General features: G+C 44.9%; 1 protein-coding gene and 1 long non-coding RNA gene across 2 annotated transcripts in view; one reads left to right on the forward strand and one right to left on the reverse strand.

The window, feature by feature from the left end:
- Positions 1-13847, reverse strand: part of RAB11FIP2 (RAB11 family interacting protein 2) — a 40477-nt gene extending 26630 nt beyond the window's left edge. The window contains exons 1-3 of the mRNA XM_028514174.2: positions 12706-13847; positions 6846-7288; positions 5706-6174 (exon numbers count right to left, since the gene is read on the reverse strand). Coding sequence (XP_028369975.1) covers positions 5706-6174; positions 6846-7288; positions 12706-13058 — 1265 coding nt within the window. The 5' untranslated portion in view covers positions 13059-13847. The remainder of the gene's footprint in view (positions 1-5705; positions 6175-6845; positions 7289-12705) is intronic.
- On the forward strand, positions 5168-5592 carry LOC118500916. The gene is made up of 2 exons (XR_004903501.1): positions 5168-5332; positions 5535-5592. It is a non-coding gene; the product is annotated as an uncharacterized LOC118500916 (long non-coding RNA).
- Positions 13848-14384: the final 537 nt, after the last annotated feature.

Here is a 14384-nt window from a genome sequence, read left to right on the forward strand (position 1 = left end):
TGAGTCCTACTCATCAATAAGTACTTACCAAACCCCTATGCAATAAATGATTTAATTTAGATTGGCAATGTTTAAACCATCTGAGAATCAGTGGGAAGTTTTAAAAATGTTGATTTTTATTTCAGGCCCATTCTCTAAAAATTCTAATTCAGCCTGAGTTAGGACCCAACAAATCATAGCTTTTTAAAAAGTCCCCAGGAGTCCCTGATGCCTCATGCCGAGGACGGGCACGGACCCAGATCCAGGTTCTGTGGGGCACTGAAGGAGACCCGGCGCCCCTGGGAAGCTCACATACCCTAGAGAGGGGCACTAAGACCCAAACACAACCAACAGGGCGTGGCAAATGCGTTCTTTTGTGTCAGCAGAAACCCAAAGAAGGGAAATGTCACACTATTAATCAAGAGAGCAGTGCAGAGTTTTTAGCGTCAAGGGTAGACAGGCTTAGGACACACCGGTGGGATGAGGGTCCATTCTAGCACCGAGCTAGAGAATGGGGATGGGGAGTCTTGCCAAGGCCTCCAGGTGGGGAGCTAAGGAGATTAACTCACCAGAAACAGAGAGACAGGGAATGGTAAAAGAAAAGTTGTACAGTTAAGAAAAGCCTAAAATATAGTAAGTCTTACAAAGCTGAAGGAAGGGTTTGGATTTGGTATCGCAAATGAGTGGTTCTTGGCTTTTGTCGAACTGGGCTTTCTTAAACAGAACCAGAGGGCCCTGACCTGGGTGGCTCACTGGGCTGGGTGTCAGCCTGCAAAGCAAAAGGTCGCTCGCTGGTTTGCTTGCCCGGGGTCAGGGCACAGACCTGGGTTGCAGGCTTGGTCCCCGGTCATGGCACATGCAAGAGGCAATCAATCGATGTTTCTCTGTCACATCAATGTTTCTCTACCTTTCTCCCTCCCTTCCCCTCTCTCTAAAAATAAATAAAATAAATCTAAAAAAAATCCCCCACACAGTAGAACAAAAGGTACTATGGCCCCTATGCCCTAAGTGCTAAACAATAATCATGCTAAGTGCTATAATAAATAAACAAAAATTTCAGTAATTTAATACTTTGAGAATCCATCATTCAGACGAAGTTCAAGGATCAGTTGGTATCCGTATTCAGTTAGGTGGCCTCAGGTTGTTCCTATCCTAGGAATCTTCTCAAAGGTCTCCCTCCACTCAGCTAGTACAGAGTTCAGCAAACTAGTTCTGTGATACTTTGGCTTTGCAGGTCATAGCCTGTACTCCTTGGCGAGCACAAAACTACCATAAACAAATAGGCAGGCTGTGCACCAACAAAATTTTATTTACAGAAACAGGCAGCAAGCCAGACTGGACCCCCAGGTTTAGGATATGGAGGAAGAAAGACTGTGGCATTGAAAACGGCATAACACACATCTAGGTGTATTTGTTTTTGGAAAACTGTATACTGCTGACGTGAAAAAGCACGGCTTTGCACATTGTGGGGTGAGCCACACAGCAAATTCGTTGATTCTGGTGATGCTAAACTACCTGTGATTTATAACTGAAAACCAAGAACAGAAGCCATTTTAAAACGCAAACAACCCCAACCAGTAAAACAATGATCATTTCAACTACACGTCCATGTACCTTTGTGTGTGGCAGCAGTTTTGCAGCATGCCAAGTGTTAGCATCCAGACTTCTTACAACCGGCATCTGCGGCAAACACAGAACTGCGTACTCACCACCCCCAACCCCGCTTCCGCTGAGTCAGAGCTGCTCTGCGTGTCTCAGCCGGCCGCACCGAAGTTGGGGTACGGCTGAGCTCTGGCCGATGGGACATATGGGAAGCGCTGCACACCACCACCAGGCCTGGCTTACTCAGACATGTCCCGCGTGGGACCCTCCACTCTCTGTCCCCGCCGCGTGGCCCTGGAGGCCATGCATTAAATGGGAGCGTCCCAGGGGGGAGGAGCCTGGCTCCCGAACTTCTGTGTGGAGCCAAGCACCCACTCCTCTCACCCCCATCTCCGTGAAGGAGGCTGTGACAACCATAAGCCTGTCCTGTAATAAGCCCCCGGCATCTGGGGTTGTTTATTACAGTTGATAACCTATTCTAACTAATACAGAGTTCCTAATAAACTCCAGAAATGTGCTATTTAGGGTATGAATATTAAATTTTAACAGTCCTTTAAAACTCACTCAGATTTTCCATAATGTTTTGCTGCACATAAAAATGCACACATCTGCCTTCATGGATCTGTTCTCGGTCTATCGGAAAGACGCCCACAGCCCACGCTGAGCCGGAGGCAGGAGACTGCGGAAGTGGAAGGAGCCTTTTAGGAAATCAGTCAGTTCTTCTGTGGTCACTGGTTAAAACATGTTTCTCCACCACCTACCACCTACCAAGCATCATGCTGGAGATGAAGGGCAGAAAGATGAATGAAGTGCAGGCGCTATATTCAAGCTGATTGTGGCAGTGGGAGGAGAGAGAGTGACGGGGCTCCCGGCAAGTAATGGGGTGCCATGGGAAGTAAGCGGGGTAAGAAAGAGCTGTGGCACAGCATCAGCCTCCGTCCCCAGAGAAGAAGGGGTTGGGGGTTCAAAGAGGGGCCTGGAAGAGGACAGAGACTGAGAAGTAGCAACTTTGGGAAGAGCATTTCAAAGAGCCCCGCTCTCTGTGGAAGTCACCCCATGAAACCCTAACTCGCTTCCTTCATCAGTTCCATGCGAGGCAGGGAGGTCCCCCCCAGGAACAGAAGCAAAAGGCAGAGTCCCTGTGGTTTACAGGGCGGTTTCTTCGGGTGGACTTGACTGACACTGAGGAATAAAAACTCGAACGTCTAAGTAAGGAAGCGTTCCTCAGCAGTCTAGAGTGTCCTGGCATAACGGAACCTCTCCTGTTGTCACCGTGCACACCACCACGCACGCAGAGGGCAGGGACAGTCCCCGGGCACCGGCAGCCCCCGCTGAGCCAGCGGACCCCCGGAGACAGAGCCCAGTTCCACAGCGTCCCGTCGCGCCCTCGACTCTGTTCAGCGTCCTCGCCACCTCCAGCCACGGGAGTCCAGGGAACTGCGTGGGGAGGTCTGTGAAGCACGACTGGAAAACAATAATAATCCCCAGCACACGTCCCGTGATGCCACTCTGTAGCTGCAACAGCGCAGTCGGGCTGGACGTGGGTGCGAGAACTCTGAAATGCCCCGTCGAACGGAGGGCAGACTGGCAGCGTGAACAGGGGTGCTGTTACCTACAGATGAAGCTGCCTCCGTGCACCATCGTCCCAAGTCCCACTCAGGAAGGAGCCGCTTTCCCAGGACGGGACCGCACTCTCTCTCCCCACCCCAGCCCCAGGCCATCTTATTAATTAGAGCTCCTTTATGGCAAATGCCTTAAGTTCACCACTAAGGGGGTTTATGACACAGTAAGAAAGAGGAGCCTCCAAGAATCTACACGTGTTTCTGTCCTTGTCATTTCTGGCATCTCACAGAATATGAAGATGAAAGAATATTAAAAAACACAGTCTTGAGATTTAAAAATCTATTGTTTTTTTACATGCTTGCTATCATTTTATACATATAACATGAAACAGCTCTAACTTTGAGAGAAAATGCATTGATATTGAAATAACCCAAAATGATGCTTAAATCTCACAAAATGTCATGCTCACTTTTAGAATCCATGACAGTCCGTGTAAACAGCCCAAGTACAGGGCAATTAAAGGTTTGAGGATATCTATTTTTCCATACGCTGTCATAATTTAAAAACATTATTTCCCTACCATTTCCCATTTTCTCTGACTCTAAAGTAATATAAATTACCCAGTCTCTAAGTGACCACAGTCTCCTTCCAAACAAGTTCAATGCAGGAGGGGAAAAAAGAACATGGGTTCCTACTCACTACGCCTATAACTTAGGAATGAATGCAGCATGCCAAGGACACTATATAAACCCCAAAATAAAACATTTCAGAATGGCGTATCAAAACTATGGACTCCTTAAAACATTAATGCCATGAGATAAAAATGTACGGTACTTTGGAGTGCAGTCTGCAGAGAAAACTGACCGATCCTTTCTAGAGCCACAGCACATCCCATTCACTGCTAAGGGAAAACCGAAGAAGCGCTCCCCCTCTGAAAGGTTTAAGTGCAAGTTGTAACACACCATCAGGTCACCGGAGAGGTGGGAGGGCGCAGCCTAAAGGGCGGCTGTTAGTACCGAACTCCATGTTTACAGCGGGACAAGACAAAACCCTGTTTTTAAATACAATGGGACGTGACGGCAATAACACAGAATGGCAGCTGCCATTTTGGGGGTTCCCCGTTTGGGGCCTGGCTTTGTACCTTGTACTGAACTTATCATTTATCGTCACCCAATCCCACCAAGTAGGAATTACGTCCCTTGTGTCAAGGGTGGAGATGCTGAGGCGGACAGAGGCCACAGGGCTGCTGAGCCAGCGCGCCCACCAGTCTGTACCTATCACTGCCTCGAGGAAAAACTTGTGTGTCACACGGCAAATACGCTGCCACGCGCTTCTGGGATAACTGCTTAAGACCGCAATAAAATCATCTTTTCCTTTGTTTGAGGTTTCCTTAATTGGCTACTCCACTGTTCACTTCTGCAAAATCCATAATGTTAAAGGCATACAGTTCCAACCTGCACTAAGGAATAAGAAAAGTATTACTATACACATAACTGAGAACGAAGATTTTGAAAACCTTTATCATCATAGTGATTATGTCTATGACTATACGTCATTATACAGATATTCTTTGATGTATTTATAGCACCCACAAGGGTCCCTGAGGGTACCCACAAGGGTCCAATAAACATTCACAAGTAAAATTAGTTCTACACTGCCATTTGATAAGGAGAGTTAACATCTATTATGGAAACCATGAATACCCAGGCCAGTATTTCCTAAAGAACAGCCCACGGGCTGCTATTGGTCCGTTAGCCCTCTCCCGACAGCCTGCAAGCTGACTCCTGGGAGATAACACGTGGAAACACAACTCGTCTCCCCAGCTTCTGGCTTCCCTGACCAGCCACCGGGGATCCCCTCATCACCTCTCCTGTAAAGCCCTTCTCGCCATCAGTTCCGGTGAGCGTCTGGCTCACCTAGGTACACATACAGGGTCCGGCACAGGGAACGCCCCTTTCTTACTGCACAAACATCTTTTATTACAAAATCACAAGTCCTGTAACATAACAGTATCCCGCTCAAGCACACCATATGACATTTTAGGTGAAATGTTCAAATTAAAATCATAAATTATGACACCCACATTATTACCCTACCAACCACCCTCAAACAGGCGTTATTTCTGCTGAACCCTGTAGACCAGGGCAGGGATTAAGACTCTGTCGTCCTTCTAAGATAAAAAGTTCAAGTCCGCCCTGGCTGGCGTAGCTCAGTGGATTGAGCGCGAGCCATGAACCAAAGTGTCACAGGTTCGATTCCCAGTCAGGGCACATGCCTGGGTTGCGGGCCATGACCCCCAGCATTGATGTTTCTCTCTCTCTCTCTCTCCCCCTCCCTTCCCTCTCTAAAAATAAATAAATAAAATCTTAAAAAAAAAAAAAAAGTTCAAGTCCAAAGATGTATGCAACACTGTCTGACTCCATCGTTAACTAAAAAATAAGAGTTTTTTTCAAGTAAAACAAAAAAAAATTAGAATATTCAAGTATTTTTAAAAGCGGTATTTGATGCTTTCAAGTACAACATTTTTCAAAACAGCATAGCTTTCCCCCTGTCAGGCTTACCTTGAAGATGGCATTATATGGGAGGCCCTGAATTTTGCTGTAAACGGATTAGTTGACTCGTAATCAAAATAGTCCTGCCGGTGCTCACTAAATGCATTCGGGGATTTCAAGTCGCAGGGGCTGCCGGCCGCCCCGTTGTTGAGTTTGTCGGACCGCCTGCTGTCCTTCTTCCCCGTCACCCGCTCAAACAGGCTCACCTTCTCCCTTTTCTCTCTCTTGTTCTCCTTTCTTGCTTCCACGGATTTCGAAAATAAAGTCACGTTGCTGTCCCAGGGTTCGCTACTTTCTTCGAATGGGTTTTTCTTCCTTGGCAGTGTTGCAAATTTCTGGGGTAATGAGGCAGTCACATTGGTAAATGGGTCACTTTGTCTCCCGAAAGACGACTCGCCTTCCTCCACGCTGCTGTCGGGCTGGGTCATTTTGGAAGTATCAAAGCTTAATGTTCTTCTGTGCGGGGACTTGAGGCTTCCTGCAAACAATTTTGTAGGCAGTACACAATCAGCGACACGTCACATCACACGAACTGGCACATTCTGTGTGCGTGCTGCTGCTGCTTTTAGAACGAGAGCAATTAGCTACTTAAAGATTTAACCTCTACAATCATCAAAGAAAACAATCCTAAAAAGCTAAGGGATAGCACTCTGAAGTATCAGGCCAATAATAATTAGTAGACTGCTAGAAACAAGCACATAAACAAACTCTCATGTCAAAACTAGAGGTTCTGCTAGGCACGCCAGTGCAATAGATTCTCAAAGACTTTTTTTCATCATTAGCATTACACTGACTTTCTTACAATACTTCTGAATGTGGGTCTTTTCCCAGGAACTTTCTGATTAAACAAAATATTCATTCATGCTTCAGCTTTGCAGACGGAAGCAACAGCAGGAAAAAAAAATGAGGCCGGGCCATGAGAAGTGACCGAGACTCACTTTTATTATCATCCAATAATATAAATACAATGCTGAATGCAGGCAGGCTCCGCCTTTAATACTCCTAACAATGTTATTGGATCCCTGAATTTAGAAAATACTATTAAGAAACTGTCATTTTTATTTTCTAATTTTGGAAGTTGAACTGTAAAGATTGTAAAGGGTGTCTTGGGCCACTGAGGACACAAGCAGAAGAAGATGCATCACTCACCGCTTTCTGGAACCGCTCCAAAGGAGTCCACCTGGCGGCTGAGAAGATGCGTGTGACCGACGGGGCCAGACTTGAGCTTCTCGGAAGACACGTGGGTCCCGGTTAAGTCAGACATCGAATGTGCTGAGGAGAGTCGCTGAGGACCCAGAAGGAAAGGCTTTTTCGGTTTGGATTTCATCTGTATCTCACCGCTCGAAAACTCAGAATTGGCATCAGTCAGGTGAGAACTTGGAATGATGGCAGAAGACGTGTCCGAAAACGTCCCATCGTTTTTCCTCCCTTTCACCTTGTCTTTCAGTTTCGCAAAGGGAGACCTGGTCTTGTCCTTCATGGACAAGTCAAACATGCTTGCCGTCATGTTGTTCCTCATGAATTGAATATTGACCTTTATCTCTCCCCTGTTTTTGGCTCTTTTTCCTTGTTTGGATTCTAAGCTAAACCACCTTAAAGAGAAGGAGAAACTGGGCTGTAACATGTGATGAAGAGAGGACACCAAGCTTTGCTACATACAAACGGCTTCCTAGGTAAAGCGCTGGCACCCGAGGGCGATCTGTGCACGGGATGAGCACGTGCCGGCCAGAGTACTTCCGCTCTCACTCACTGCTTCATTCTCAAAAACTTACCGCTGCCTCTGGGATGGGACAAGTACTAAGGAAATGGGTCTGCAGTAAGTTTGAAAAGGTTTTCAGATAATGTTTTCTTGCATGATTTGCAAATCATTCACATCAAAAATCCTTACCAATGAGGGCTATTTATTATGTTTCCATCTGGGATAAAGGTTGCTAATTGTCTAAAAATGTTTTTTAAAGTGAAATGATACTGAAGCACAGATTCCGAAAGAATTCATCAATACAAACTATTATGGGGCACTATGAAATGATGTCTATATTTTTAATAAAGTAGTAAATATTTAGCTCCATCCCAAAGTTTCTTCTGTGAAAACTATTAAAAGAGTTTTGTTAATATTGGAGACCACTACATATAGTTTACTAATTATAAAAATTGCATATCATGTAATTTAGATTAATATAAAATGGGTCAAAGCCTTTTCCAGAATAAAAAGTGCAACATGAATTAACTGTAGAAAGTGACAAATAGTAATAAATCTTAGAGTTTTCAAAAAAAAGTGTAAATGCTTCCTGTTACCTTTGTTTCATTTACTGTTGCTACAGTGACAATACTGAACAAAAATTATTTTAATAGGAGCCAAATCTCATGATCTTAGTCCTTTTGCTGTATGACATTGCCCACTGTTAAATGATGTATAAGAAACAAAGTTTATTTTGCTTTTCTTCATAGTATTTTTATCCATGAGAAAGTCTCCAGTTGTCAGTGTTACAAGTGGTCATTCCATAGGGCAAACAGCCAAAAAAAAAAAAGAAAAAAGAACAAGAAAACCCAAAAAACAAAAACCACCCTGCAAAACCAAGCCTAGGAGACAGTTTCTCCAATGTTTTCACATTACTTAACAATGAAGCATAATATCCATTCCTGCAGATGAGTTATTATTTTAATATAGCTCGAATCAAGGGTAACAAATTTTCTTAGCTACAAAGGAACTCAGATCTAATTTTACATTAGTTCTTGCCCTCATTTGTTACCAACAGGATACGCCAGAAGGAGGTACATTTACTATATATCACATGGGAGACTGGTCCACAGGTCTTCCCAGGCAGGAGGAAAAACAGGCAGGCGACAATACACATGTCAGCTGCACCTCAGCGAGTAACACTCTAAAGAAGTATTTTCCTGATTAATTTGGAGCAATTCTATCAAGTAAGATCTAGCTGCATCAAAACAAGCAACTTTTTTTTTTAAAAAAAGAGAATATTTTAGAATAGAAAGCATTAACTTGATTTACTCTAAACTGAGAACATCCTTTATCTGCGGCAAATGGTGAGATCTACAGAAGCAGAGACTAGAAGTGACAGTGATAAACTCTGTGGAACAGAAACACGAACTTGAGGACTCGAAAAATCTGGAAATGAAACAAGGTTATACACCCAATTATAAACTTAGTTTTGAAAAACAGAGCCATTTTCAACGGGTGAGGAATACCTCTGATGAGTGTGTACTACAGAAATATTCTGTGACATCTCAGGCTTTACAGAAAATAGATGAATACACTTTGTACCCAAAACAAAACAAAACAAACAAACAAATAAAACCTAGGCCTGTAGGGTTTCCATGTGTATAACAAATCAAAGCAAATCAGGAGAAAAACAAACAAACCAATAACCCAATAAATGGAAGGGGATGAAGGTAATCAAAATTCACAGAATTTTACAAATAAGACCAACTACATCATATACTTTAACCTTCTGATTTCAGAGATGAGGAAAATGAGGCACAGATAATATAAGGAATATCCAATGTCAGTTTAAAGTCAATAAGAAAAATATCCAAAGTTGATGGATAACATCTGCGTGAAAACAGAAGTCCTTTCGTATGTGATGAACCAAACATGGTAATACTAGTAAATGCGTAGCTGCTCATCTACCACAGGACACTATTTATTTAATCAGGAGACGAGACAGCCAGAGAGGAAGGCCATGCAGGTTTTCTGCTGCCAGAGTGTAAGGCCCATGAAGATAGTTTCCCTCGCGCTAAATAAATGTTAACTGAATTATTTCTAGAACTGGATCCTTAAAACCACCAAGCTACAATACACTGTGGGTGCATGTGGTGTGTTTTGCATTGTTTTGTTTTTGGCGGGGAACACTAAAAACTTAGATGAGCTTTATAGAATAAAGCAAGTCAGTGCTTGACTACAAACTGTAAATACAGTATTTTACCACCCTCCTCCCACTCACCCCCCCCAAAAAAAACCTGCAAAGAACTTTAAATATACTAATTTAAACTACAGGCATGACAAATAGCTTAGCGGTCTTGTTCTGAAAGTGATGTAACAGGGAAGTCTTAATGAGACCTTCAAAAATCATCCCAGAGATAAAACTTGTTTTCCCAGGCTTCCAAAAGATAAAATGAAGACGTAGCATTTGGGGCTTAGTGGATTAATGCTGATTTTTTTTTTTCACCTCTTGAGGGTTGGGTTGAAACTATATACGGCCTCTGTTCCATTTTTAGTGGGCACACACAGGTCCATGTTCAAAAACCACCACACATGTGGGAGCTATTCCCAAGCAATTGGCGCTGTGTGGTCAGAAACGGGACAAGATTGGCGGAAAGGGTGCCAGAGGCCAGGACGCAGGTGCACCGCAGAGACGCACACAAAAGTCCTAAAATCGGCATGTGCTTGAGTCATACCTAACTCTAGGGACTCTGATTGTTATTACTTTTCATGAGCATTAAAAAAAAAATCAACATCATCCACTTCTGTTGTAAAAAAAAATTTTTCTAAATCAATAGACATTACATAACAGCATGAACAACTTTACCACTCTATTATTAAACATTGTATTATTTCCTTAAATCTCACGCCAGAACCACCCATTAAAGGGGGAGATTACAGAAGTTCCCTTTCTAGGCTCCACTCACAGTGTCCCGGTTCAGGCCCCTTTCCCTGCTTCTTCAAAGGAAAAAAAAAAAAAGGTACTTAATTGAAAGGTATAAAAATAAGTTAAATAATAGTTTTAGCTGTCACACTTCTTTGCCTATCATGACACAACTGGAAGACAGGCTGTAAATACCTGTCTTCAGTGTCAAGAATAAAAAGTGTCACACCCAGCAGTTGCACGGGACTTCCAGCTCAGCTGGTAACCTTCGTCATTCACGCGGCTTTTCCCCAAAGCACTTGGGAATATGCTGACGAGGTTCAGCAACGTGCAGAATATTAAATGTCTCTCTTGCAATACACCAGTGGCTCAAGTCTGTCCCTCACTGTGCTACATATGCACAGCTGTGCCACAAAAGGAAACTATTAAATATATTGAAAAACTAGAAATATTACCTATAAAGATACCTCATCAAATATGTGGTCCCCACTTATCCACAAAGAAAGAAAATGGGAGGCATTTAATAGCATGAAAATCATTCTGAAAGCAATAACATCGCCAGGGCTGCTGATAACATTTTAAAGCACTCGCCCCACAAAAGTTCTAACCAATTTTACATAGTAGCCAAGAGAGAATTTCTACAGGGAGTCTACAGTGTCACTGTTTACAGCCAAACGTATTGTAACTGTGATGTTGACAACAACAAGGAGTAAAACAAGAGGAAACCTGAAAAGCTTACTTGGTCCTCAGAATCCCCGGGTTCACAGCTGGGCCTGCTTTCACATGGAGAATTCGCATTTCAGAGAGGGCCTGTGATGCCTCCCTCCTTACCACTGAAAGTACTGGCAGCGCAGCATGAAAGCTGAAGTTGCAATGTACTTGAAAGTTTACATTCAGAACACTCTGAACATTATATATTAAATGACACCTGAAACTGGTGATGTGAACCAAATTTTTGATAATTATCCATTTGCAATTTAAATCTGAAGAACTCCTCAGAGGAAACTGAATACCACTGTGGATCTCAAGCAATTTCATTGAAATCACTGATATATATTCAACCTACACTTTTTAAAACCCTTTTCGTTCCTTTTTCTCACAGTATTTTCATGTCCTTAACTAGTCTAAATATTTACCATTGTTTGTCTTACATTCCTAGTATTTCTTATCTCTCTACCCTTTTGCCCTACACATTAAAACTTAGGTAAAGATCTAATGGAAAACTTTTTTCTTAAATGAAAATTAAAACTCCAGTCATGAGAAGTTTGCAGAAAGACACACATAGGAAAAAAAACAAGAGGTGGTTGTTTGAAAATATAAGAAATTAGCATAAATGTCAAGAAAGTTATCATTATCAAAAAAGTTTCTAAAAGGGTAACTAAATTTCAGTTATGAATGAAACAAACAGCAAAGCTATTTTGGAAATTTCAATTCCTCTTATAAATTCAACCTATATTTTTCTCTCATCAATAATGTTCTCTCAGACCAGAAAAATTATGTTTAAGGAAGAGATAAGTACACCTATCTCTGAAAACGTTCTATTTTTCCATGTAACGTCCCAGTATTAACTTATAGGACGGTTTCCAAGTTTAGAATGTATCTGTCTTAAGCTAAAAGGTCGTATTTTAAAAGCCATGTTTTCACTGAAGACGTCATTACATCGTTTCATCACAAGAATGTAATCACTGTCTAAATCTGACAGCTTTTAATGTGGTCTAAACACATTAGCTTTGTAGAGCTAATTCCAAAGTAATACACCAGCTCCGATGTATTTTAAATTCCAAGGGAAACGTTAGTGTGTTCAAGGTTGAGGATGTTTGTACACACTTATGAAACTTTTTTTCTTTAAACATCTTTAGATTCCATCAGGACGTCCTTACCCTGAAAAATGGCTGCACTCAAATAAAGGCCACTGTGTTTGCAATGTTGAGATGACATAATGAGCTCTAAATCTGGTAATTCGTCTTTTAACAGCTTCAGAGATCAACGTATATAGCACATTATATTGGCAGATTTAGTTTTCTGCTATTCCATTTCCTGGAAAACTGTTATGTTTAAAGACAACTTACACTCCGCGTTTTAGCTGGTCGACCCTGTGCTCCAGTCTTGTAATAAGTAACGAAACAATGTTAATTTACTTAAAACCCAGTACGAAACATTCAATTCTTTAAGATGAACACCTCGAACAAATGAGAGTAAGGGACCATTCAAGACTCCATTTTAAAAATGTTTCTCCACAAGGGCTATTTTTACTTCGAAGTCATGCAAATATGGTGCTTAAAACTGGGTCATATTTCAGTCCGAACACCAATGCCCCGGGTATACACATAATTTCCAAGAACAGAAAATCCATAAATAAGATATAGTTAAGCTCCCCCAAATTAAAAGTAAATTACATAACTTACTCTGTTTTCCTTCTTTGTTTGTCCTCAAAGATGTCATTGAGATTGACTGCCACCTGCCCTAAAAACTTATCCAGCCCCACCAGGGACCTGTGCATAACTACGAGGAAAAGAATGTACTTGTCTGGATTGCCCTGCATTAGCAAGCCGGGGAGCTCAAAGGAGGCCTCTTCCTTCCAGACTGGCTCAAGGGTTTTCTCAGCTACGGAGGTGGAGTACTTTTCCTTGCCCAGCTGAATGATAGTGTATGTGTCATTGGTGCCACTTTTGCCTTTTGGCTTAAGACCTTTGGCTTGGAGCACTGTGACCTGCACGTGGGTTGGAAACCACTTCTGGGCTTGCTCGGACAGCATCATTCCGTCCCTCTCTGCACCCAAGTCCCCCAGCTCAGGCAGTGCCCCTCCCGGAGGGAGAACCTGGTCCCCAATCACTGCATCCTAAGGACACTTAACGGAGATGGGCAATCTCACAGCTGCCCAACTTGCCTAAGGCTGATGTCCAAGGGCCTCACGGGGGCAGCCCGGGGACACGGCTGCTCTGGGGGTCCCCTTTCTTCAAAAGCACAGGGACCCACCATCACCTGGCCGCGCCGTCCCGGGCCCCGCGCCCGCACCTTCACGCTCCCCCGGCCCTAGGGACAAGCCGTCGGCGGCGTGCGGCTCCGGGCCTGCGGGAAGGTGAGGCCTGGCCGCCACGGCCCTGGCGGACTGCTGCGGAGTGGGAGGGCGCCCCCCGCCCTGCAGACTAGAGCTCGTCCGCCAAATTCGCAGCCCCCGGCCTCTCGCCCGCCTCCTCCTATCCAGGCTGCCCTCGCCTCCTCCGCGCCTCCCGCCCGCCCTCCGCTAGCCCGCCGGCCCGGCCCCTCCTCCCGACCCCGGTAATACGAACCGCCGGCGGCTCGCGCGGCCTCGCTCCCACTCGCAAACCTCTCCCTCCACCTCCCACTCGCCTCGGCTCCTCCTCCGGGCGGGGGCGGGTCGCCTGGGGGTGGAGTGGGACCTGGGGCAAGGGCGGGGGATGCGGCTGCCTAGGCGCCGGCAGGCCACCGGCTGCAGGGCGGCGGGCACCGGGCTCGGCCTGTTGGGGTCCTGGGCTCCTAGCTCCGTGCAGGTAGCGGCGGCGGCGGCGGCGGCAGCACCCGCAGCGGCACTTCCGGGTTGTTCATCTCCATGTTGATTTCGGGAATGCAACGGGGCGGGGCGAGGCGGGGCGGGGCCTCCGGGTCAGAGGTCAGCACCGCCTTGGTTGCCGTGGCGACCGAGGGCGCGCGACGCGAGCTCCTTTCCGAGGCCAGATGCTCCTCGGTAGGGCGTGCGTCCCCTGTTCTGGCCTGGCTCAGCTCTGGGTTCTGGGGACGTGGGTGCCTAGAGCGGCCGGCGGGGGACGGCTCCTGAGAGAGGGCAGTCAAGCCCCGGGGCCTGCCCGATGTAGGGAGAGGCCCGATTTCAGTCTTTGGAAGCTGTCTTTGCTACGTCCTAGATGCCCTGTGCTTGGCACGGAGCGGGCGTTCGACAAATAGTAATGGAATGCATCCCTCTCCTTCACTGCCCCTTAGAAAACACAGTTTTCTCAACCCCTTATCCCCTCTTCTTTTGAAAAAAAAAAAGAGAAGGCTATTAATTGACTGAAATGGTACCCCCTACTCCCCCAAGAAAAGGGAGAGAGGGAAGCAGGTAAGATTC

The sequence above is a fragment of the Phyllostomus discolor genome, chromosome 5, assembly GCF_004126475.2.
Source record: "Phyllostomus discolor isolate MPI-MPIP mPhyDis1 chromosome 5, mPhyDis1.pri.v3, whole genome shotgun sequence".
In the NCBI taxonomy this organism is placed as follows: domain Eukaryota; kingdom Metazoa; phylum Chordata; class Mammalia; order Chiroptera; family Phyllostomidae; genus Phyllostomus; species Phyllostomus discolor.